The 25,544-nt window shown below is 45.5% G+C and overlaps 1 protein-coding gene across 3 annotated transcripts in view; it reads left to right on the plus strand.

Annotated features, from left to right (window-relative positions):
- Window positions 1-459: 459 nt before the first annotated feature.
- The window catches only part of LOC115108507 (cytoplasmic polyadenylation element-binding protein 2-like), a 29,432-nt gene continuing 4,347 nt past the window's right edge, over window positions 460-25,544 (plus strand). Inside the window, exons 1-10 of one of the 3 annotated variants that reach the window (XM_029632911.2) lie at window positions 460-1,979; window positions 5,161-5,433; window positions 19,418-19,508; window positions 21,845-21,895; window positions 22,671-22,694; window positions 23,715-23,882; window positions 24,033-24,122; window positions 24,421-24,539; window positions 24,682-24,796; window positions 25,119-25,300. In XM_029632911.2, the coding sequence (XP_029488771.1) occupies window positions 1,452-1,979; window positions 5,161-5,433; window positions 19,418-19,508; window positions 21,845-21,895; window positions 22,671-22,694; window positions 23,715-23,882; window positions 24,033-24,122; window positions 24,421-24,539; window positions 24,682-24,796; window positions 25,119-25,300 (1,641 nt within the window). In that variant the 5' untranslated portion in view covers window positions 460-1,451. The remainder of the gene's footprint in view (window positions 1,980-5,160; window positions 5,434-19,417; window positions 19,509-21,844; window positions 21,896-22,670; window positions 22,695-23,714; window positions 23,883-24,032; window positions 24,123-24,420; window positions 24,540-24,681; window positions 24,797-25,118; window positions 25,301-25,544) is intronic. The other 2 variants (XM_029632912.2, XM_029632913.2) reach the window with 2 other exon arrangements.

Raw genomic sequence — 25,544 nt, forward strand, 5'->3', positions numbered from 1 at the left:
GGGGACTGGATCAGTTCTTGACTTGGACTGAATTAGGTGCTGGTACACATTTTGGGATCTGGTAGGCCTACTGTTTATATTTAGGAGCAGGAACTCCACAATACTTTTGAGCTAATATTCAATAAAAGGAATAGGAGGTCAAGCAGTAGAACATTTGAGGTGCCGGTACTCTGCTCCAGTGAGCTCCTGTCCATGTCAAGCTACACTGGATGTGCTCATTCTGCCCAAACCTGCAGTAGATAAAACAAACTCAGAAATGAAATTTAAAGCTTAATATTCAGGACATCATGATGAAATACTGGACCTTGTGAATAAGGAAAGAATGACGTAAACAATGCGGTGTTCTTTACAGCTCCGGCCGGTAGAAGGGCTCAGCAGCATTCATTCACTACAAAGGGCGAAACGAGGGTCAGAACAGAACATGATGCGGACGTGACGTAGGCGTCATTCACTGGGGACCTTTAATCCGCTGCCGCAGCAGCCCGGCCGGTAACGAGAGGAGGGGTACACGGTCAGTCAGGATTGGATTGCGCAGGCTACAATATAACCGGATATATTTATAAATAGGGGCCTATATTAACCGATTTTAAAATAAGAACATAATATTAATTGTTGAAAACGCCGACTGAACAGAGACAAACCCCTCCTCTCTCGTTAGGCTACTTCTTTGTCGACGCATCTATTCTGCACTGTGTTCTCTTGTTCTAGGCGGAGAATTGAAAAAACTTCGTCCAAATACATATTTTTACATAAATAAATGGATGATTACGGGTTCGGTTTATTACAGACAGCGACCATTGGACACAACTATACCCTTCTCGACGGACGCGCTTTCTGATCATATAATGCTCCTCCTCTTCTGCGGTTTCCATCGTCCAGTTGTGCCCCGGCTCACCCTTGGTTTCGCGCAGTAGCCTCGCTGCCTTGTCCCCACTGTTCCTGTCAGCTGCTGCGCATCGGCAAAACATGCAGAATGAGTCTGTGGGGGTGACAACCGAACAACGACCCTAGTCAACAGCGGAAAACTACAGCAGCAACAACAACACAATCAATAAAACCGGGATACAGCAACCAAACCAAACCAACAACCAGCTAGGAGGAGCCCTCACTTCCTCCACAACCACCTGAACCAGAATCCAGATTTTCCATATTTTGGTCATTTTTGCCCGACGCAGTCTATCTGTGACCTTCAGCACGACCGGAAAATACATCAGCAGTTAAGTCAGAGAGCTGAGTTTGGCTGCACTGAATCGCCCCCACCCCAAGGAAAATTCAGTCACCTGCCGCAGAGGCAGCCTTTCACCGCTCAAGTCTCCATCGAACCCGAGCGCAGCGCATACTCCAGACCGGGACAAATCAGCCGCTAGCCAGTGGAGGAGGTTGAAGCCGATGTGGAGACTGCCGCGTTGCCATCGCCGACTTCCGTAAATCCAAACAAGGTTAGGATCCAAATGGACTCCCCCATCACCCACCATATAAATAACGGCAATGGCAGTAGCACCGGCAATATGTTGTCCGGAGGACTCGGGGGCGGTTTTCCGAACCTCCAGAACCAAGAGATGCAGAACCCGAGTGGCGCCTCAGCTTCACCTCCCCTTCCTGGATTCGGAACCCCGTGGTCCGTTCAGACCAGCTCTCCACCACCACCCGTTTCTAACTCGGCCAACCCTATCCACCACTCAAACGCGATTAATCAGTTGCCTCATACCGACCCAGACAACAGCTTCTATCCCGGTATCCCCTCGTCTATCAACCCGGCCTTCTTCCAGAGTTTTTCTCCGGTGTCGACTAATCCATGCCCAGGGATTAACGTGCAGGGCTTCAGCAGCCAGTTCTCACCCCAGATCAACGCCCACCAGCAGCCGCAGCAGCAGAGCCGCAGGTCCCCCGTCAGCCCCCAGATGCACCCCCAGCACCATCATCAGCACCAGCAGGGCGCCTTCCTGCAGCAGAGGAACAACTACAACCACCACCACCAGGTGAGCTCTATTCACCTGTTCACATGAAAACCCCACATCAGCATCCCCATAGAATAGAGGATTGAGCCTTTAAAATGACAGATAGAAAGAAGCTGTTAAAGAGGTGGGAGATAATATCATCATTTTTGTAAAGCTAACGTATGCTACTAGGCTTATACACACCTCTTAGATTGTATTGGGTTCAAGCCATGGTTATACATATATGTTATTACATGTTACTATGCAGAAGTGCATAAACCCAGTTATGATAATGAAAACGAATGTGGCCCTGTGCTCCCGGGACAGAAGGTCCATGTAGAAGGGCTGCCCGGCTAGGGTAGGGCAGGGGAGGGACTGACTGCAGTATTCATAGACGAACCCCACACTGGCTTGTCTTCTCCAGTTGTCAGTTAACCTACCGCAAACAGTTTCAGGCCTGCCTCAACCCCCAAAACCATTATGGAGAAACTGCCAACCAGCACTCCTAATGGCTAGGACCTTCTCATGTGACACTGCTGAGATAAGGCATGACCTGAAAAGCAGCTATCTCTCTTTGGGTGTGTGTGTGTGTGTGTGTACCTTTCATCAATCTAAACCCATGATCATAGAAGGCAAATAGGTTTAATCTGTAATGCATTTGTCGTGTCCTCTGTTATACAGATAACTGCTGCTATACAGATGTAGGATCTTAATTTGAGCCAGTTTGCTACAGCAAGAAAATAATCATACAGCAACAGGGAAGGGGAATTATTTATAGACATTTTTATAGGGCTTGATACGTTTTTCTTAAGGGAAAATCAAGTCTGAATTTTCAAAGTGGGAATTACGAACTTCAGAAGCCTTTTTAAACTTCAAATACACCACAAGTTTTAAATGTGCCGCATTGCAGGAAAGTTCTCCTGCAACAGGGTGATCAAATGAAGATCCTACATCTGTATGCATAGTTTCTCCCTCAGTAGCAGGGCAGGGGAGGCGGACAGGGAGGGAGGGGTGAGAGGCAAACAAGGGAGCATCACTGAATCTGACTTTTGTTCTCTGCTTGAGGCTGGCACAGAGCAGGGCATCACTTATCACTGGTTCAGGCTGATGCTCTCTATCTGAAGTCAGAGAGGCAGAGAGAGGCTCTACTGACATTGGGGGTCATGGGATTTTACTTGATGGGGGCGTATATCTGATAACCAGAGCCTATACACATAGCCCTCATCATGGGGGTGGGGTGATGCTATACGGTGGCCTGCCTGTGTCAGCTAGAAAGAACATCCCCACTGCAGCAATAGATTTGCTCTCAGTCACAAGGGAGATTTCATGACTCCTATTTGCAGGCTCCAAAGTGCTATTGGCATCAAGAGCTGTACATACATACAGCATAGGGTAGGGGGCTGGAGACTGCTGCATGACAGCATTTGAGTGTGTGCATGAGAGAGTTGGTGGTGTCAGTGTGGATGTTTGGTGGAGACAGACAGACAGACAGACAGACAGACAGACAGACAGACAGACAGACAGACAGACAGACAGACAGACAGACAGACAGACAGACAGACAGACAGACAGAGAGTAATGAATATTGGTGGTGTCAGTGTGGATGTATGGTGGAGACAGACAGAGAGAGACAGTAATGAACGTTGGTGGAGACAGACAGACAGACAGAGATAGACAGTAATGAACGTTGGTGGAGACAGACAGACAGAGATAGACAGTAATGAACGTTGGTGGTGCCAGTGTGGATGTATGGTGGAGACAGACAGACAGACAGACAGACAGACAGACAGACAGACAGACAGACAGACAGACAGACAGACAGACAGACAGACAGACACAGGGTCCTTCTCGTCCTGAGTGTCATAGCCAGACAGACAGACACAGTGGTTCTTCTAGCCCTGAGTGTCATAGCCAGACAGACAGACAGACACAGTGGTCATCCTAGTCCTGAGTGTCATAGAGAGAGAGAGTAATGGACGTTGGTGGAGACAGACAGACAGAGATAGACAGTAATGGACGTTGGTGGAGACAGACAGACAGAGATAGACAGTAATGGACGTTGGTGGTGTCAGTGTGGATGTATAGTGGAGACAGACAGAGAGAGAGAGAGTAATGAGGGAGAAACACAGGACCAGGTCATAGTAGACTGTGGCAGAGGGATAAACACAGGACCAGGTCATAGTAGACTGTGGCAGAGGGATAAACACAGGACCAGGTCATAGTAGACTGTGGCAGAGGGAGAAACACAGGACCAGGTCATAGTAGACTGTGGCAGAGGGATAAACACAGGACCAGGTCATAGTAGACTGTGGCAGAGGGATAAACACAGGACCAGGTCATAGTAGACTGTGGCAGAGGGAGAAACACAGGACCAGGTCATAGTAGACTGTGGCAGAGGGATAAACACAGGACCAGGTCATAGTAGACTGTGGCAGAGGGATAAACACAGGACCAGGTCATAGTAGACTGTGGCAGAGGGATAAACACAGGACCAGGTCATAGTAGACTGTGGCAGAGGGAGAAACACAGGACCAGGTTATAGTAGACTGTGGCAGAGGGATAAACACAGGACCAGGTCATAGTAGACTGTGGCAGAGGGAGAAACACAGGAAATGGTAGACTGTGGCAGAGGGAGAAACACAGGACCAGGTCATAGTAGACTGTGGCAGAGGGAGAAACACAGGACCAGGTCATAGTAGACTGTGGCAGAGGGAGAAACACAGGACCAGGTCATAGTAGACTGTGGCAGAGGGAGAAACACAGGACCAGGTCATAGTAGACTGTGGCAGAGGGAGAAACACAGGACCAGGTCATAGTAGACTGTGGCAGAGGGAGAAACACAGGACCAGGTCATAGTAGACTGTGGCAGAGGGAGAAACACAGGAAATTGTAGACTGTGGCAGAGGGAGAAACACAGGACCAGGTCATAGTAGATTGTGGCAGAGGGAGAAACACAGGAAATGGTAGACTGTGGCAGAGGGAGAAACACAGGAAATGGTAAACTGTGGCAGAGGGAGAAACACAGGAAATGGTAAACTGTGGCAGAGGGAGAAACACAGGATCAAAGAAACACATCAAATACAAACAATAAATATTATTTCAACAACACACAATTTCACATTGGGTCTCTTACCCCTCCTTCCCTTTCTCTCTCTCTCTCTCTCTCTCTCTCTCTCTCTCTCTCTCTCTCTCTCTCCCCCTCTCTCTCTCTCTCTCTCCTCAGTCCATGGTGAAGCAGTCTCCCTGGACTGGCAGTCACCAGGGGAGTGGCTGGGGCTCTGGGAATATGTCCTGGGGTCGGGACCACCGTCGTGGTGGAGGCATGGGCATCCCGGGCTCTGTCAGCCAGGTTTCCCCCATGAAGAAGCCCTTCCCCAGTAACGTCATTGCACCTCCCAAGTTCCCCCGCTCCGCCGGCTCCATGGGCCCCAAGTCCTGGATGGAGGAGAACATGTTCCGAACAGACAGTAACAGTAACACGCTTATGCCTCTCCAGGTACATGCTTTTTCTCAGTAAGCATAAATATACATGGGGTCTGTGTGTGTGTATATGTACTGTATACATTTTGGTGGAAGGAGTGCAAAGGGGTTTAACGTAATAATATCCTGAATTCGATATTAGAGCCAGAGAGTGAGCAAGAGAGTACGTGTTTCAGAAAGAGTGGTCGGTGGAAGGTAGAGACAGCAAGAAAGAGAGAGAGTACGTGTGGTCGGTGGAAGGTAGAGACAGCAAGAGAGAGAGAGTACGTGTTGTCGGTGGAAGATAGAGAGAGCAAGAGAGAGAGAGTACGTGTGGTCGGTGGAAGGTAGAGAGAGCAAGAGAGAGAGAGTACGTGTGGTCGGTGGAAGGTAGAGAGAGAGAGTACGTGTGGTCGGTGGAAGGTAGAGAGAGAGAGTACGTGTGGTCGGTGGAAGGTAGAGAGAGCAAGAGAGAGAGAGTACGTGTTGTCGGTGGAAGGTAGAGAGAGCAAGAGAGAGAGAGTACGTGTGGTCGGTGGAAGGTAGAGAGAGAGAGTATGTGTGGTCGGTGGAAGGTAGAAAGAGAGAGTACGTGTTGTCGGTGGTAGGCAGAGAGAGCAAGAGAGAGAGAGTACGTGTGGTCGGTGGAAGGTAGAGAGAGAGAGTACGTGTGGTCGGTGGGAGGTAGAGAGAGAGAGTACGTGTGGTCGGTGGAAGGTAGAGAGAGAGAGTACGTGTGGTCGGTGGAAGGTAGAGAGAGAGAGTACGTGTGGTCGGTGGAAGGTAGAGAGAGAGAGTACGTGTGGTCGGTGGAAGGTAGAGAGAGAGAGTACGTGTGGTCGGTGGAAGGTAGAGAGAGAGCAGGGAAAAGCTTTACGTGATGGGAATGAGACAGTTTAATATTCACAGCACTGTTTTCAGGGTGCAGAGTGTTTCACAGTATAGGATTGTTGGAAAGAAGAAGCAGGGAGGTGACAACCATCAAACGCAGAGAGCCAGACAGTGAGAGCAGATCAGGATGCAGAGGGGAAGAGAGAGAGCTGGGAGGGAGCAGGGGGAGAGAGAGGAGGGGAGAGAGTGTAAAGGGGCTGTTTAGAAAACACACAGCTGAGAATGAATGTCAATTCCCAGATGACGAGCAGAATTACCATTTCCATCAGGCGGGAGCGATGTTATTTCGTTCTGCCATAGTGGAGGTGTCAGGGAGCAGGCTGCAGTTAGTGCTGCTTTAAAGCTACTTTAACACCACATTTAGCAGGTAACACCACATTTAGCAGAGTCTATTTCAGGATGGGGGTTGTTATAACTCATTGCAGACATACTTAGAGACCCATAACTGATGTCATCTAATTGTGTACAGCACAGTTCTGACCTTTTAAGTACAAAGGGGGAAACTGGAGGCAGCAGACCTTAAGAAAGGATCTTTGGGTGGGCCACCATCACCATACTGTATCTTGGTTGAGACCGGAAAAACACGCAAGTTATTTCCCTAACACATTTTTCACAGTAATCCCTTGTTACTTTCTCCCCTCTGTCATGGCTCTGCACATCCTATTCCAGGAAGCAGGCCCTCCTCCATGAATTTATCATTTCTATAAACAGTGTCCGACCAGGAATTCCTCAAATTCCATACGCGTCTCCTGTCTTTCGCTTCCTTCCTGTGTGTAATGTTTTGGATAGGGGATATGCATTTGTGCTTCATCATGATGTGAATGTCATTAACAGAGATAAGCAGAAGTAGAAAGGGGGTAGTATGCTGGCACTGGGGGATTTAGAGGGGTGTCCTGTTGCCTAACCCATGGAGGTTACATTCCTAAATGCTTCGATCTTTCCATAAGAATGCCTTTATAACCATTCATTTCTTTTATTTATTTCACCTTTATTTAACCAGGTCGGCCAGTTGAGAACAAGTTCTCATTTACAACTGCGACCTGGCCAAGATAAAGCAAAGCAGTTCGAAACAGACAACAACACAGAGTTATACATGGAATAAACAAGCGTACAGTCAATAACACAATAGAAAAAAAAGAAAGTCAATATACAGTGTGTGCAAATGGCGTGAGGAGGTAGGCAATAAATAGGCCATAGTAGTGAAGTAATTACAATTTAGCAGATTAACACTGGAGTGATAGATGAGCATATGATGATGTTCAAGTAGATATACTGGTGTGCAAAATAGCAGAAAAGTACATAAAAACAATATGGGGATGAGGAAAGTAGATTGGGTGGGCTATTTACAGATGGGCTATTTACAGCTGCAGCGACCGGTAAGCGGCTCAGATAGCTGATGTTTAAAGTTGGTGAGGGAAATAAAAGTCTCCATCTTTAGCGATTTTTGCAATTCGTTCCAGTCATTGGCAGCAGAGAACTGGAAGGAATAGCGGCCAAAGGAGGTGTTGGCTTTGGGGATGACCAGTGAGATATACCTGCTGGAGCACGTGCTGCGGGTGGGTGTTGTTATCGTGACCAGTGAGCTGAGATAAGGCATAGACTTATAGATGACCTGGAGCCAGTGGGTCTGGCGACGAATATGTAGCGATGGCCAGCCGACTAGAGCATACAGGTCGCAGTGGTGGGTGGTATAAGGGGCTTTGGTGACAAAACGGATGACACTGTGATAGACTGCATCCAGTTTGCTGAGTAGAGTTTTGGAAGCTATTTTGTAAATGACATCGTCGAAGTCGAGGATCGGTAGGATAGTCAGTTTTACGAGGGTATGTTTGGCAGCGTGAGTGAAGGATGCTTTGCTGCGAAATAGGAAGCCGATTCTACATTTAATTTTGGATTGGCGATGTTTAAAATGAAGGAGAGTTTACAGTCTAGCCAGACACCTAGGTATTTGTAGTTGTGAGTGCCAGATGCTAGTGAGTGCCAGATGCCAAAAGCCCCATCATTCAAAGATGGAGGAAATAAAATGTTCTGATTGATTGGGCCTGATAGAGAAAAGCCTCGGAGGCTAAAGGCTAAACGGAACTGATTCCAAATTTTAAGAGACTGCTTTACAATTAGGTTGACACACCTTTTGCCTAGGGACACTGGGAGAGACGAGCACAAGACAGAAGAAAGTGCTGCAGGTTTACACGATTCAGACTACATCTGGACCCAGAGTGGTCTAGGGCCAGTAGGATCAGTCTGCAGCCAGTACAGAAGGGTTCTGAAATTTGCAGCCCAATAGTATGTCTGAAAATTTGGTAGAGCTAAACTCCCCAATGACTTAGGCTTCTGTAAATGTTTTCTACCAATCCGTGGTACCTTGCCATCCCAAATAAAATGCATGAATGTTTGATCCAGTGAAATAAAAACATATTTTGTAATAAAAATGGGTAAATATTGAAATAAATATAAAAATTTTGGCAACACACTCATTTTGATGACATTACTCCTTCCGATAAGGGAAAGAGGTAGTAAATTCCAAAAAGTAAAAGATTGTTTCAAACTGTCTGCTAGAGCAACAAAGTTTTCCTGAAACAAATTTGAATATTTCCTTGTCACTTTAACTCCCAAGTAGGTGAATTGATCCCGGATAATCCTAAACTGAGAACTTGTAAAAGAGCACTTTAAAGCAGCCTTGTTTACAGGAAAAAGCTATCTCTTGCCTAGATTCAGCTTGTACCCTGAGATTGATCCAAACATTTTAAGAACAGATAAGGCACGTGGCTATGAGGTATCAGGGTTAGAGATAAACTAAAGGAGGTCGTCAGCATATAGCGAGACATTCTGCTCTAAGCCCATCCTGATTATTCCTTGAATGGCATCATTAGAGCGTAGTGCAAGGCCGAAAGGCTCGATTGCCAAAGCAAACAACAAGGGGGAGAGTGGGCAACCCTGTCTGGATCCGCGGTGCAAGGGAAAATAGTCAGAGGACAAGTTGTTAGTCCGTACCGAAGCCATGGGGGGAAAATAAAGAATCTTTATCCACGCAATGAATTTGGGGCCAAAGCCAAATCTATAAAGGGCAGCTGTTAGGTAATCCCACTCAACACGGTCAAACGCTTTTTCCACATCAAGTGAGACCACCATCTCAGGGTCCTCCGACGCTGGGGAGTACAGTATATTCATAAGGCGCCTAATATTGAAAAACAAATGCCTATTTCTCACAAAGCCAGTCTGGTCAGAGTGTATTACTTGGTGTAGCGAGCCTTCCATACAGATGGCTAAAAGCTTGGCTAGGATTTTGTAATCACAGTTTAAAAGCGAGATTGGGCGATAGGATCCACATTCCAGGGGGTCTTTGTTTTTCATTAATAGTAATGAAATTGAAGCCTGATAAAGACTAGGCAGTAGCTTTGAGGTATTAAGGCACTCTGCAAATAGTCGAGACAAGAATGTGCAAAGCAGACCAGAAAACGTCCTGTAAAATTCGGTTGGAAAACCGTCCGGACCCGGTGATTTACCACTTTTCATTGCGGACACTGTTGTTGCAATCTCCTCACATTTAAGACATTTAAGTCATTTAGCAGACGCTCTTATCCAGAGCAGGTGTAAATTCTTCTTCTAGATAGTCATGGGAGTCTGTATCAATTGAAGGCATATTCAAGCCATTAAAGAAGGAATCAATCAGCAAAGGGTCTTGAGGGGATTCAGAGGTGTATAGCGCAGAGTAAAATTGTTTGAATTGATCATTGATCTCTTTATGTATAACTGTGGTGGCACCAGACGGGGTCCTTATTTGTGGGATTAAACGTGAGGCCTCAGATTTAAGGATCTGATGTGCAAGGAGTTTACTGGCCTTGTCGCCTTGTTCATACACTCTGTACCGAGCTCGCAAGAGTAACTGTTCAGCTTTCCTGGTAGAAAGCTCTTTAAATTCAGAATGGAGTAGTTGGCGCTCTTTATGCAGATCAGAGGAAGGATCCGGAGCATACTTCTCATCCAATGTGGCTATGGACTCGCTCAGGTCCCGAAGTCGCTGTTTTGGTTGGCTGTATAAGAAATCATTTGGCCACGTAGGTATGCTTTGAGAGACTCCCATATGGTAGAGCAGGACATACCTGGTGTTGAATTAGTTTCTAGGAATAAGGTGATTTCAGAAGAAATGAAATTGACAAACTTCTTATCTGAGAGTAAAATGGGGTTAAGATGCCATTGATAACACATAGGAGGTCGCTGGGGAAACTCTAATTCAAGCACTAATGGCGAATGGTCAGAGATAACAATACTCTCGTAAGTACACTGTCGAAGGTTAGGCAGAAGTTTTTTGTCCAAAAAGAAGTAATCAATCCGGGAGTATGTTTGATGAACATGAGAATAAAAGGAATACTGTCTATCTGTAGGATGTAGGAAACACCAGGCCTCAAACATAGCATATTTCTGAAGAAAGGTTTGAATAAGTAGGGCACATTTAGATGGGCCTGTAGTTGTTCGTGAGGACTTGTCAAGAACTGGGGACATTTTACAGTTGAAATCCCAATGAGCGCCCAAAAACCCCAGAATAACTTGTCTCAGAGTAATAATGTATGGTGGTAGATGTTTGAAAAAAGTACAGCAAAAAAAACTAAAAAGACAGAATGACAACATTAGAACTGAACAATTCATAAAAATGGGTAAACATTGAAATAAATATAAAAATTTTGGCAACACACTCATTTTGATGACATTACTCCTTCCGGGCCGGGAATCGCAGTCCATACTTCACACCTGGATGGTCCCGAAGTAGTCGTTTGGCCTGTCCGAAAGCTGCGCACTGCCTGGAAACAGTGGGGGAGTAGTCCTGGTAGATGGAGAAGCTCTGTCCTTGAAAGTTCAGAGTGGTATTGCGGGCTCGTCTGAGAATCTCCATCTTCTCATGGAAAAAGTGCACTCGAAGAATTATGTCACGGGGCCTCTCCCCGTCCCTGGGCTTTGGGCGCAGCGACCAGTGGGCACGATCAATCAGGGGCTTTTCATCTAAGGCAAGAACATCCTTCAGCAGTCCAGAACGAAATCCGTGGCGCGAGGCATTTCCGCTGACTCTGGGACCGATTCAAGTCTCAGGTTGTTGCAGCGAGAGAATCCCTCTAAACTCACACAGTTCTCCTTCACCTTTTTCAAATCCGCAGCTAGGCGTTTCACGTCAGCCTCCAGGGATGTAGCTAAGTCGGAGACATTGGTTGCGGAGATCTCCAGTGCTGCAATCATTGTAGTGTGCGACGCTGTTGTTGTTTTGAGTAATGTGATTGCTGGCACCGTCTCGTTCCGCAGGATGGTTAGATCTGCTTTTAAAGTATCAGAAACCTCCTGTATTCGGGCCTCAATCGTAGCAACAACCTCCGTTTTCATTTCAACTATCTCAGAGCGTAGTAGTTTGACGGCCTCGAGAATGTTCATTTCAGCACCGCCAGGCCAAGCTGCACCCCCGGGTAAAGTGTGAGTCCCTGGGCCCTCAGACTCAAGAGAGGGCGATGTGTAACGATCGTCGTTGGGAGAAAGAGAGGAGGACCAATGCGCAGCGTGGTAAGTGTTCATAGCTTTTAATGACGTACTAGAACACTGAACAAAACAATAAATAACAAACGAAATAAGGTCAGAACGTGACATCATGAGAATTGGTCTTGTAGGCCGGGTTTTCTCAAAGTCATGCTTTTGGCCTTATGTTTCATCGACATGCTGACATTCGGAAGCAAAGTAGTCTTGGTTTTTACGGAAAGGGATCACCAAACGAATATTTGAAAATAAATATGGTTCTGCTGCAGAATTCACATAAACTTTAAGAATACCACGGGAGCAAACGTAAAACACGTCAGTCGCACATGGCGTCCCTCCAATCCCCGTTGTCCACATATTCTAAGTAAGAACCATCCAGAGTAGTGATGCTAGTCAGGCGGGCGAGTGCGAGCAGCGAACAGTTGAAAAGCATGCATTTGGTTTTACTAGCGTTTAAGAGCAGTCGGAGGCCATGGGAGGAGTGTTGTATGGCATTGAAGCTCGTTTGGAAGTTAGTTAACACAGTGTTCAAAGAAGGGCCAGATGTATACAGAATGGTGTTGTCTGCGTGGAGGTGAATCAGGGAATCACCCACAGCAAGAGCGACATCGTTGATATATACAGAGAAGAGAGTCGGCCCTATAATTGAATCGTGTTGTACCCCCATAGAGACTGCCAGAGGTCCGGACAACAGGCCCTCCGATTTGACACACTGAACTCTGTCTGAGAAGTGGTTGGTGAACCAGGCGAGGCAGTCATTTGAGAAACCAAGGCTGTTGAGTCTGCCGATATGAATACGGTGACTGACAGAGTCGAAAACCTTGGCCAGGTCGTTGAAGACAGCTGCACAGTACTGTCTTTTTTCGATGGTGGTTATGATATCATTTAGCACCTTGAGCGTGGCTGAGGTGCACCCGTGACCAGCTCGGAAACCGGATTGCACAGCGGGGAAGGTACGGTGGGATTCGAAATGGTCAGTGATCTGTTTACTAACTTTGCTTTCGAATACTTTAGAAAGGCAGGGTAGGATGGATATAGGTCTATAACAGTTTGGGTCTAGAGTGTCTTCCCCTTTGAAGAGGGGGATGACCGTGGCAGCTTTCCAATCATTAGGGATCTCGGACGATACGAAAGAGAGGTGGAACAGACTGGTAATAGTGGTTGCAACAATGGTGGCGGATACTTTTAGAAAGAGAGGGTCTAGCCCAAGAGATTGTCTAGCCCAGCTGATTTGTACGGGTCCAGATTTTGTAGCTCTTTCAGAACATCTGCTACCTGGGGTTGGGTGAAGGAGAAGCTGGGGAGGCTTGGGCAAGCAGCTGCGGAGCTGTTGGTCAGGGTTGGGGTAGCCAGGAGGAAAACATGGCCAGCCGTAGAGAAATGCTTATTGATATTCCTTGATTATCGTGGATGTATCGATGGTGACAGTGTTACCTAGCCTCAGTGCAATGGGCAGCTGGAAGGAGGTGCTTGTATTCTCCATGGACTTTACAGTGTCCCAGTGTCTTTGTAGTCTTTGCTTTCCTGACTGACTGCGTGTATTGGTTCCTGACTATTCAATGCTAGTGCAGTCCGCCACAGGATGTTTTTGTGCTGGTCGAGGGCAGTCAGGTCTGGAGTGAACCAAGGGCTATATCTGTTCTTAGTTCTACATTATTTGAAAGGGGCATGCTTATTTAAGATGGTGAGGAAATTAATTTTGAAGAACACCCAGGCATCCTCGACCTACGGGATGAGGTCAATATCCTTCCAGGATGCCCGGGCCAGGTTGATTAGAAAGGCCTGCTCGCAGAAGTGTTTTAGGGAGCGTTTGACAGTGATGAGGGGTGGTCGTTTGACCGCGGACCCATAACGGATGCAGGCAATGAGGCAGGGATTGCTGAAATCCTGATTGAAAACAGCAGAGGTGTATTTGGAGGGCAAGTTGGTCAGGATAATATCTACGAGGTTGCCCATGTTTATGGATTTAGGGTTGTACCTGGTGGTTTCCTTGATAATTTGTGTGAGATTGAGGGCATCTAGCTTAGATTGTAGGACTGCTGGGGTGTTAAGCATATCCCAGTTTAGGTCACCTAACAGAACGAACTGTGAAGATAGATAGGGGGCAATCAATTCACATATGGTGTCCAGGGCACAGCTGGGAGCTGATGGGGGTCTATAACAGGCAGCAACAGTGAGAGACATTTCTGGAGAGATTAATTTTTAAAATTAGAAGCTCGAACTGTTTACCTGGAAAGTATGACAGAACTTTTCAGGCTATCTCTGGAGTAGATTGCAACTCCTCCCCCTTTGGCATTTCTATCTTGACGGAAAATGTTGTAGTTGGGTATAGAAATCGCCACATTTTTGGTGGCCTTGCTAAGCCAGGATTCAGAAAGGACATCAGGGTTGGCGGAGTGTGCTAAAGCAGTGAGTAAAACAAACTTAGGGAGGAGGCTTCTGATGTTAACATGCATGAAACCAAGTTTTTTCAGTTACGGAAGTCAACAAATGAAAGTGCCTGGGGACACGCAGGGCCTGGGTTAACCTCCACATCACCCGAGGAACAGAGGAGGAGTAGGATGAGGGTACGGCTAAAGGCTATCAAGACTGGTCGGTGCGTTGGGGAAAGAGAATTAAAGGAGCAGATTTCTGGGCGTGGTAGAATAGATTCAGGGCATAATGTGCAGACAGGGGTGTGGTGGGGTGTTGGTACAGTGGAGGTAAACCTAGGCACCGAGGGATGATACGAGAGGTTGCATCTCTGAACGCGTTAGTTATGCTGGGTGAGGTCATTGCATGTGTGGGAGGTGGGACAAAGGAGGTATCTGAGGCATGTTGAGTGGGACTAGGGGCTCTGCAGTAAACTAAAACAATGATAACTATCCTAAACAACAGTGTACAAGGCATATTGACATTTGAGAGAGACATAAAGCAAAGCATAAAACAATCACAGGTGTTGATTGGGAGAGCTAGCTAAGACAACAACGGGTAAGACAACAACAGCTAATCAGCTAAGACAACAGCAACGGGTAAAATGGCTATGAATGGGCAGAGAGGTTCGGTTAACTACACACAGGGCCTGAGTTTGAGACTGGGGCCGACAGATAAACAAAAAATTATAAATAAACAAGATGGAGTACCGTGATTAATGGACAGTTCAGCAGGCATCAGCTATGTAGCCAAGTGATCATAGGGTCCAGTGAACAGCAATAGATGGAACAGGGAAGCCACGAGGTAGTCGTTACTATGCTAGCACGCGGGAGACACCGCGTTTAAAGTTAGCAGACCGGGGTAAGTAGAAGCATCTGCTCCGACGTCCGACAAAGGCCGGTTGAGGGCACAGCGGATGGAGTTACGTCGGCGGGGTGCAGCGGGGCGCCTTGTCCACAAAGGGTCCAGGCAAGATGTCGAAAGAGGTATTGTAGTTGTAGTAATTTTGTTTGCTAGCCGGGAGATGCGCCTGGCTCGTGGCTAACTGGTGCTAGCTTCGGGGCAGGGGCGTTAGCCACTATAGCCACTCGGTAGCAGGTAGCTAGGAAATATCACATCATATCAAGGCAATTATAATACACGTTCATCTAGCTAGTGGATTAGTCTCCTACATAGATCTGTACTACATTCTCATTGGGTGACTGTGTGGCAACACTCCTCAGTTTATACAGTGGATACAGCATCACCTAAAGCATAATGTCCACCTGAAGACAGACTATAGCAGGAGTCGGCAACAGGCAGCCCGTGAACCAAAACCGGCCAACCAAAAAATGGTGTACAAAAAAGACTCAAATCAAATATGAGTTTCATTTTAGAAATCTGTTCACCAATTATTCCCAAAAAAAAAAAAAATACATTTGATTGTGTCTCAATGTAAGCAAGGTATGAAATTGTTGTTAGTTTCAAATCCAATCTCTTTTTGGGCATAGTTGTGGTCAATTTGCAGTGTTCAAATTATTATTATTATGTTCTGGCCCCCCGACCATCCACTCCGACAAAAATCGTCCCGTGGCTGAATCTAGTCCTAATGCCAGGGTCCCTGATTGATGCCGAAGAGTCAGCCAGGAAATGTTAGCCTAACATTGGGCTACAAATCACACACAGATTGACCACTGGACAGTATCATTTGTTTAGTTAAGTGTTTTTAATCCTGTGTCAGGACTAGAGGTCGACCGATTATGATTTTTCAACGCCGATACCGATTATTGGAGGACCAAAAAAAGCCGATACCAGTTAATCTGAAACATGCTCAATTTGGTTTAAATAATGCCAAAAACACTGTGTTGGAGAAGAACGTAAAAGTGCAATATGTGCCATGTAAAAAAGCCAACGTTTAAGTTCCTTGCTCAGAACATGAGACACGGGGCGGCAGCGTAGCCTAGTGGTTAGAGCGTTGGACTAGTAACCGGAAGGTTGTGAGTTCAAACCCCCGAGCTGACAAGGTACAAATCTGTCGTTCTGCCCCTGAACAGGCAGTTAACCCACTGTTCCCAGGCCGTCATTGAAAATAAGAATGTGTTCTTAACTGACTTGCCTGGTTAAATAAAGGTTAAAAAAAATATGAAAGCTGGTGGTTCAATATTCCCAGTTAAGAAGTTCTAGTTATTATAGGAATTATGACGCGTTGACTATTTCTCTCTATACCATGTGTATTTCATATACCTTTGACCATTGGATGCACTTTAGTATTGCCAGCCTAATCTCAGGAGTTGTTAGGCTTGAAGTCATAAACAGCTCTGTGTTTCAAGCATTGCTAAGAGCTGCTGGCAAACAAAGTAAAGTTTGAATGAATGCTTACGAGCCTGCTGCCGCCTACCACCCCTCAATCAGACTGCTCTATCAAATATCAAATCATAGACTTAATTATAATATTTTAAAAAATATATATATATATATAATAAAAACAGAAATATGAGACTTTGGTCATTAATATGGTCAAATCCGGAAACTATCATTTCGAAAACAAAACGTTTATTCTTTCAGTGAAATATGGAACCGTTACGTATTTTATCGAACTGGTGGCATCCCTAAGTCTAAATATTTCTGTTACATTGCACAACCTTCAATGTTATGTCAACCTTGTGTAAAATTCTGGCAAATTAGTTCGCAACGAGCCAGGTGGCCCAAACTGTTGCATATACCCTGACTCTGCGTGCAATGAACACAAGAGAAGTGACACAATTTCCCTAGTTAATATTACCTGCTAACATGAATTTATTTTAAATAAATATGCAGTTTTTTAAAAAATACTTCTGTTATTGATTTTAAGAAAGGCATTGATGTTTATGGTTAGGTACATTCGTGCAACGATTGTGCTTTTTTCACGAATGCTCTTTTGTTAAATCATCACCCGTTTGGCGAAGTTGCCTGAGATTCGATGATAAATTAACAGGCACCTCATTGATTATATGCAACGCAGGACAAGCTAGTTAACCTAGTAATATCATCAACTATGTGTAGTTAACTAGTGATTATGTTAAAATTGATAGTTTTTTCTAAGATAAGTTTAATGCTAGCTAGCACCTTACCATGGCTCCTTGCTGCACTCGCATAACAGGTGGTCAGCCTGCCACGCAGTTTCCTTGTGGATTGCAATGTAATCGGCCATAATCGGCATCCAAAAATGCAGATTACCGATTGTTATGAAAACTTGAAATCGGCCCTAATTAATTGGCCATGCCAATGGTCATGCCTGACCTCTAGTCAGGACCAGTAGTGTGTGGAGTACTTTCAAGTGGTTGTCAGGCTAGTATGATGACCATACCTCTAGCAACTTATCTTAGGCACCTAGAAAATGCCATTATTGTCTAATTAGGTAAGGGAGTAAACATTAAGTTGGAGGTGTTTGAGGTGCTCATATGAGCTTGTATCTTCCCTCATGTTCTCAACCATGAGAGGGCCCTTGTCATGTACATACACAGTAAAGTACACCCTTTTCTTTAAAGGTTCTGCCATCTGTGGTATGTTATAAAGGTTGACAGGCCTCGGGTTTAGATTCACCGTGCATGGCTGTCTTATAGCCCCTCTGATGAGCTCATAACCTCCCTCTCATCCCAGTGGGCACTCTGGGTAAATGCCATTCCTGGATTTGGTTTCTGCTCTCTGTCTGTCTGTCTCTGGGACGTGCTCCAAAGTTCCTGTTGAATCCATCATTGGGTACACTCTGCTCACTAGCATACCTTAGTACCCCTGAAGTGAATAAATACGGAAAGAATTTTAATCCATGTATGTGCTGTTAACACACTCTGAAATATTAAGCCACATACCCACAGACATTATTACCCATACCTATGTTACCCACAGACATTATTACCCATACCTATGTTACCCACAGACATTATTACCCATACCTATGTTACCCACAGACATTATTACCAATACCTATGTTACCCACAGACATTATTACCCATACCTATGTTACCCACAGGCTTTATTACCCATACCTATGTTACCCACAGGCTTTATTACCCATACCTATGTTACCCACAGACATTATTACCCATACCTATGTTACCCACAGGCTTTATTACCCATACCTATGTTACCCACAGGCTTTATTACCCATACCTATGTTACCCACAGGCTTTATTACCCATACCTATGTTACCCACAGGCTTTATTACCCATACCTATGTTACCCACAGGCTTTATTACCCATACCTATGTTACCCACAGACATTATTACCCATACCTATGTTACCCACAGACATTATTACCCATACCTATGTTACCCACAGACATTATTACCCATACCTATGTTACCCACAGACATTATTACCCATACCTATGTTACCCACAGACATTATTACCCATACCTATGTTACCCACAGACATTATTACCCATACCTATGTTACCCACAGACATTATTACCCATACCTATGTTACCCACAGGCTTTATTACCCATACCTATGTTACCCACAGACATTATTACCCATACCTATGTTACCCACAGACATTATTACCCATACCTATGTTACCCACAGGCTTTATTACCCATACCTATGTTACCCACAGACATTATTACCCATACCTATGTTACCCACAGGCTTTATTACCCATACCTATGTTACCCACAGGCTTTATTACCCATACTTATGTTACCCACAGACTTTATTACCCATACCTATGTTACCCACAGGCTTTATTACCCATACCTATGTTACCCACAGACTTTATTACCCATACCTATGTTACCCACAGGCTTTATTACCCATACCTATGTTACCCACAGGCTTTATTACCCATACTTATGTTACCCACATACTTTATTACCCATACTTATGTTACCCACAGGCTTTATTACACCCATACTTATGTTACCCACAGACTTTATTACCCATACCTATGTTACCCACAGGCTTTATTACCCATACCTATGTTACCCACAGACTTTATTACCCATACCTATGTTACCCACAGACTTTATTACCCATACCTATGTTACCCACAGACTTTATTACCCATACCTATGTTACCCACAGACTTTATTACCCATACCTATGTTACCCACAGACTTTATTACCCATACCTATGTTACCCACAGGCTTTATTACCCATACCTATGTCACCCACAGACTTTATTACCCATACCTATGTGCCAGAACACTGCAGGTTCCTTCCGCTTGTTGTATGTGTGTGTTTTAGGAACGCTCTAGAATGTACGACAGCCTGAACATGCACTCCCTGGAAAGCTCTCTGATTGACATCATGCGGGCGGAGCAAGATCCAATGAAGGGTGAGACTACTTACTTACTCCCTCTCACTGTCTTTAATTATCATACTTACTTAGTTACTGACTCACTGTATAATGGGGAAAGTCATTGTGATTGTGGTTAGGGAGAACAGTGGTTAGAGGGAATGCATATGAGGTGAAGTATACCCTTTTCCAAGGCACTGACAGGCTTCCTGCTCCCTCCTACAGGCATGTTTTTTTTCTTCCACAACCGGCTGTGCCTTTAAATGACCTTACAGCCCTGATCCTGCTGCTACTGCTACTGCTTAACCTAACCTGGGGCACACAGACAGACAGGAGTCAGGCAGCACTGCAGCACTCTCTGTCCTGATAGGATAGGAACACTCCTCACAGGGACAGGGAGTACGGTGACAGAGACAGGGCTGGCCCAGGAGTAGAGTGACATAGACAGGGCTGGCCCAGGAGTAGAGTGACAGAGACAGGGCTGGCCCAGGAGTAGAGTGACAGAGACAGGGCTGGCCCAGGAGTAGAGTGACAGAGACAGGGCTGGCCCAGGAGTAGAGTGACAGAGACATGGCTGGCCCAGGAGTAGAGTGACAGAGATAGGGCTGGCCCAGGAGTAGAATGACAGAGACAGGGCTGGCCCAGGAGTAGAGTGACAGAGACAGGGCTGACACACAGTTGCATGGCAGGCCTCTCCTCTCAGCTCAGCTCAGCTACTGGACTTTTAGAAAATACTCTAAGCAGGTGCATTGTAGTCAGTGTAAAAATGACTTCTAGCTAGCTAGCTTCACACATAGTTATGACCACTGGCGTCAACATACTTACTCCCCCAAACCATGGACAGGGACCGAAAAGTTTAGATTGACATTTATAGTAAACAACACATTCCCTCACATTGTATTTTGCACAGTATACTACCCCTCTAAATGTAATCCATTACAGTGACTAGTTACTTGTCCTAAATTGTAATCAGTAACATAACTTTTGGATGACCCAAATTTAGTAACGTAATCTGGTTACTATCAGTTACTTTTGGATTACTTTCCCCTTAACAGGCATTAGAAGAAGTCAAAAAGGATCCATCAAATGCATTTGGTGTATCATCATAGTGTTCTCTGGATTGTGGTCAGAGTCGCTCAGGTGGAAAAACTTTAAACTTGTGCCTTTATTTAATGCTGAATTTTTAACTAGGCAAGTCAGTTAAGAACAAATTCTTATTTTCATTGACGGCCTAGGAACAGTGTTTTCAGGTGCAGAACGATTTTTTTACATTGCAACCTTTTAGTTACTAGTCCAACGCTCTAACCACTAGGCTACCTGTCGCCCCATTGAATATAATTGGGAAAACAGAAAGATGTCAAAATGTGTTTTTTTACGCAAGCATCGTTTCTGAATTTAAATTTAATCCAAGAAGTAATCATCTAGTTTTCTGTAATCTGATTACAAATGTTTTCATGGTAATTTAACTGATTAAAGTTACAGTTTTTTGTAATCAGATAACATGAGATAACATGTAATCAGTTACTCCCCAACCTTCATTATTATTATTGTTCATAAACTAGTCTAAATGTTGAAGTTGGCTCAACATGGGCCTCCATAAGTATTAGTGGGTGTGGTGTTGTCCTATAGTCCTCTGGTCCTGACTGTGACTCTGGAGCCGATGGTGAGGGCATAGGCCATTATTCACAGCACAGAGAACCAGAGGGGGACTAAATTTAGACACACTTTCACACGCTGTGTGACAGCCAGAGGAGGGTGGAGGGTGAGAAGAGGGTGGAGAGGAGGGGAGAGTGGGCTCTGCCATTTATAGCACAGACTGCTAGTATAGAAGCAGAAGACAAGGACTAACCTCACAGGACTTTAGAAATGAGCTCAGCTAACTGGGCATAGGAGATGTACCATGCTTACATTGCAGTGGAAATAGGGTTGCTGATTTTTTAACTGGAGATCGGATCATTTGCCAGCATCTCTTCTTTCTCTGTTCACACATCTGCAATTCTTCCCATTGAATGTAGAGAGAACATAAATAGCTGACATGTGCTTCTGATAGTTCATTGGGGTTAATTACCCAAATCTATTCAGGGTGTTGTTTTGTTGTTGTTGTATTTTGTCAGCTCAAGCTGTCTCCGTGGAAAAGAGGGTTCAGTGTTCTGTTCCGACACTACAGCTCAGTAGGCTGTCATGTGACCGTGGTGCTTCTGTTCCTTATACAGTACATGGCCGTGCCCTTGATGTCCTCAACCTGTCCTCTCCATCTGCTGAGAGTCTCATCCCTGTGTGTGTGTGTGTGTGTGTGTGTGTGTGTGTGTGTGTGTGTGTGTGTGTGTGTGTGTGTGTGTGTGTGTGTGTGTGTGTGTGTGTCTCTGTCATGTCAGGTCGTGTGGGATGCCCTCATCCCGGGGCTGACGGCCTGCTCATGCTCAATGGTAATTATCTCTCCTGGCCAACACCAACTTGTGTGTCTTCTTCCATCACTATCATGGCCCAGTGTTCATGTTTCCATATTATGACTCGTTAGGGAGACTCAACCAGGCTATAGATCGAGAAGCTAGTATGGGATTGACCTTCCTGTCACGCTTTTCTGAACTTCATTTGTGTTGGGATATATCCTTCTCTATAGTGGACTATGCTGGATTGCTTTTGTTAAATTAGTAGTGTTGGTTCTCCTAGGCTGTGCTGTGTGTTGTAATAGTGTAGTAAACATGTCTCCTGTTGAAGGATATGCATTGTTGTTGTAATCCTACTGGGGCTTGAGATGTTGAAGAGGAATGTTTAGTAGTGTGGCTCACATGACGAGGTGGAATGCCTAGTTGTATAAGTCACATGACTTGGTGTAGTAGCTAGGTCACTTAGCTTATTTATGTAGGCTAGGTCACATGACTAGATGTCAGGAGAAGACTGGTGTCGTTTCCATTAGGCTGCTCCTCATACGTAGTCAGCCTAGTCCAGTTTACATAATAGCCTACATTCCTGCTTGACACATTGTCATATACCTAACTATTCAACATGATGTCAATACTGTGACGATAATAAGGTTTCATGACACTCCAACTATGCAGTTAGATGATGAGGGGCTGAATGGGGTAGGGGTAAATAATGGTACAGTATCTGTAGTGTCTGTAGTACCAGGTCTGGGGATACTTTACCTTGCGAGGAATGTCTGCAGGGCATAAAACCACTCTTTACTTTGTTTCCATGCAGCAAGGAGCTATGGGAGACGTCGAGGTAAAGCCGCCTTCATGTGACGTGCAGTCTGTGTCATGTCATGTGTGTTGCGTGTTCATCCACCACACAGCATGCTTTAATGCTACTGAACTGCAGCTGCCAAAACAGTGTCTGGATACAAACAATTCAGGGTTTATAGTGTCAACATGATCGCCACTGACAGTCAATCTAAATCATTTACTATGACATCCCAAGCATTTTTACCAGCAGTTGCTCCTTTTTGAATGTATTGCCGTGGATTAGGTGGGTAGATTTGAACCCAGGTCCAAGCGACTCTCGCCCCAACATCTTAGTCTTTACTCCAAGAGACCCTAATCTCTAGACAAGGTCGCTAGGTGTTGGGTTAAGGTCACTACAGTATATAATTGCAGACGTATATGAATACTGCACAACACGTTTACATCCAGACATTGCCATAGGAAACCATAGGTTTCAGGCTTGGTTACCACTAGTTTACCTCAGTCCATTGCTCTGACTACTGCTACTGCTTTGCCCCATGGTAACAACGTGAATCCACAGCTTCCTTGCCAGACCTCAAGCTTGTCCTCTCTGTCTACTGTCTGTCAGTCAGTCACAGAGCTCTGGCTGGAGTATTCACGGTTGTGTGTCTTGGATTTACAGCACATTTACAGTATAAATACTACATTGGACATAATCCTCTATCACTTTATGCTTGTACTTTATCTTGTAGCTACTCAGCACAAATCCTGGTGACAGATGTAAACAGCCATTACACATGTTGTTATGGACCCCGCTCATTTATCATGACTCATTATAATAATACTATCTCTATATAACATTAAGACGTTGGGCTCCATGAATGTGTTCAATCTAGGAATTGTCAGTGGGTGTTAACAGAGCTACAGCAGGTTGGTTGCTTCTGTTGTTGGCAAAGCAGAAGTATGTGCATCTGCTTGTGATGTGACTGTATGTATTCTATGCATGTGTGTATCTATGTGGATGTCATTGTCCATGTCTGCAGGTGTTCTGACCGCTGACCTGTGACCCCCTCTTCTCCAGGCCGCTCCTCCCTGTTCCCCATTGAAGACAGCCTCCTTGATGATGGGCACGGTAACCAGGGCATCCCAGGGCTTGGCCCTAACTGTTACCCCCACCAGAACGGGGAGCGCATCGAGCGTTTCTCACGCAAAGTGTTTGTGGGCGGCCTGCCCCCTGACATAGATGAAGGTGAGAGGAGGAAGAGCATAACACAGCATAACACAGTGTTGTTAGTTCAGTGAATCAGTTGATATGCTGTTATGAAAGGTTGTTTTTCCTTCTCCCGTTACTCCTCACACATCTGCCTTCCTCTCGCCTCTTCTTTCTATCTCTCGTCAGATGAGATCACCAACAGTTTCCGTCGCTTTGGCCACCTGGTGGTGGACTGGCCACACAAGGCTGAGAGCAAATCCTACTTCCCCCCCAAAGGTAAAGCTCACCTCAGACTTTCTTTAACTGAAATTGAAATAAATGTATGTCATAAAGGTATGTTTTAGCACTGTATACTGTATAAATATGGCTGGTAGCAATCAATGATGGCCTTAAGACTCCTGGAAGAGACAGTACAGCTGGTTGACCAACATCCTCTTTCCCAGATGACTAACCTACATAGTCTGTATATAGTACTTTTTCAAATTGAAATAATTCAGTGTATTTGTAGCAGTATTACCCCACACTATTGTATATGCTGTCCTGTTCCTGAGAGTGTGTTGTGTGTGTTGCCTAGGTTACGCCTTCCTGCTGTTCCAGGAAGAGAGCTCAGTGCAGGCTCTGATTGAGGCCTGCATGGAGGAGGACGGCAAGCTCTACCTGTGTGTCTCCAGCCCCACCATCAAAGACAAGCCTGTGAGTCCAACACAAACCCAGCTCTCTGTAGGGCCATTCCCACCAGCAAGGACATCTGTGAGACTAGCAACACCTACGCAGTGTAATTCCATCTTGCGATTATTCAATGTATGGGATATGTGTGATGTGTGTGTGTCTCCAGGTCCAGATTCGTCCGTGGAACCTGAGTGACAGTGACTTTGTGATGGACGGCTCTCAGCCCCTGGATCCTCGCAAGACCATCTTCGTAGGAGGGGTCCCCCGCCCTCTCAGAGCAGGTAAACACTTCCCTCATCTCCCTCTATCAGATCCACATGACATCTCAGCTGGGCCTCTAGTTGATCTACTCTGTAATTGGACTGGGATGTTTGTGTTGGTGATGGTAGATGTTGAAATACGTAGATAAACAGATGTTGTGTTTTGAGTAATAAGGAGCACCTGAGAGCGGCCAATGTTTTCCCTATGTAATGACAATCTGACAACCCCTCCTCCACTTTCTCTCTCACCCCTTAACCATCTCACCTACCCATGTGTCACTTCTCCATCTCCTTCCCCCACTCTTTACTCTTTTGTTTCTTCTCCTGTTCCGTCTCTCTCCAGTGGAGTTGGCCATGATTATGGACCGTCTCTATGGGGGGGTCTGCTATGCTGGCATCGACACCGATCCAGAGCTCAAGTACCCCAAAGGTGCGGGGCGCGTCGCATTCTCCAATCAGCAGAGTTACATCGCTGCCATCAGCGCCAGATTTGTCCAGCTGCAACATGGAGACATTGACAAGAGGGTACAGTCCTCCCTCCCTCCACTTCCCATCTAATTAACCACACAATCCTGCTGGAGACATTCTCCTCCTGATTTCCTAGGGATGCAGATAGAGAATGAGAGAGTGAGTGTGTGAGAGAGTCAGTCCTCGTGAGGATTTGTGGTTCAAAGAAAAACAGTGTGTGTTCCAATAGCATCACACGCAGATAGTCTGACGGTGGTTGCTATGGAGAGGAGAAAGCTTATTAGTGCTGATTGAATTAGTT

Source organism: Oncorhynchus nerka, linkage group LG24 (genome assembly GCF_034236695.1).
Source record: "Oncorhynchus nerka isolate Pitt River linkage group LG24, Oner_Uvic_2.0, whole genome shotgun sequence".
Classification (NCBI taxonomy): Eukaryota; Metazoa; Chordata; class Actinopteri; order Salmoniformes; family Salmonidae; genus Oncorhynchus; species Oncorhynchus nerka.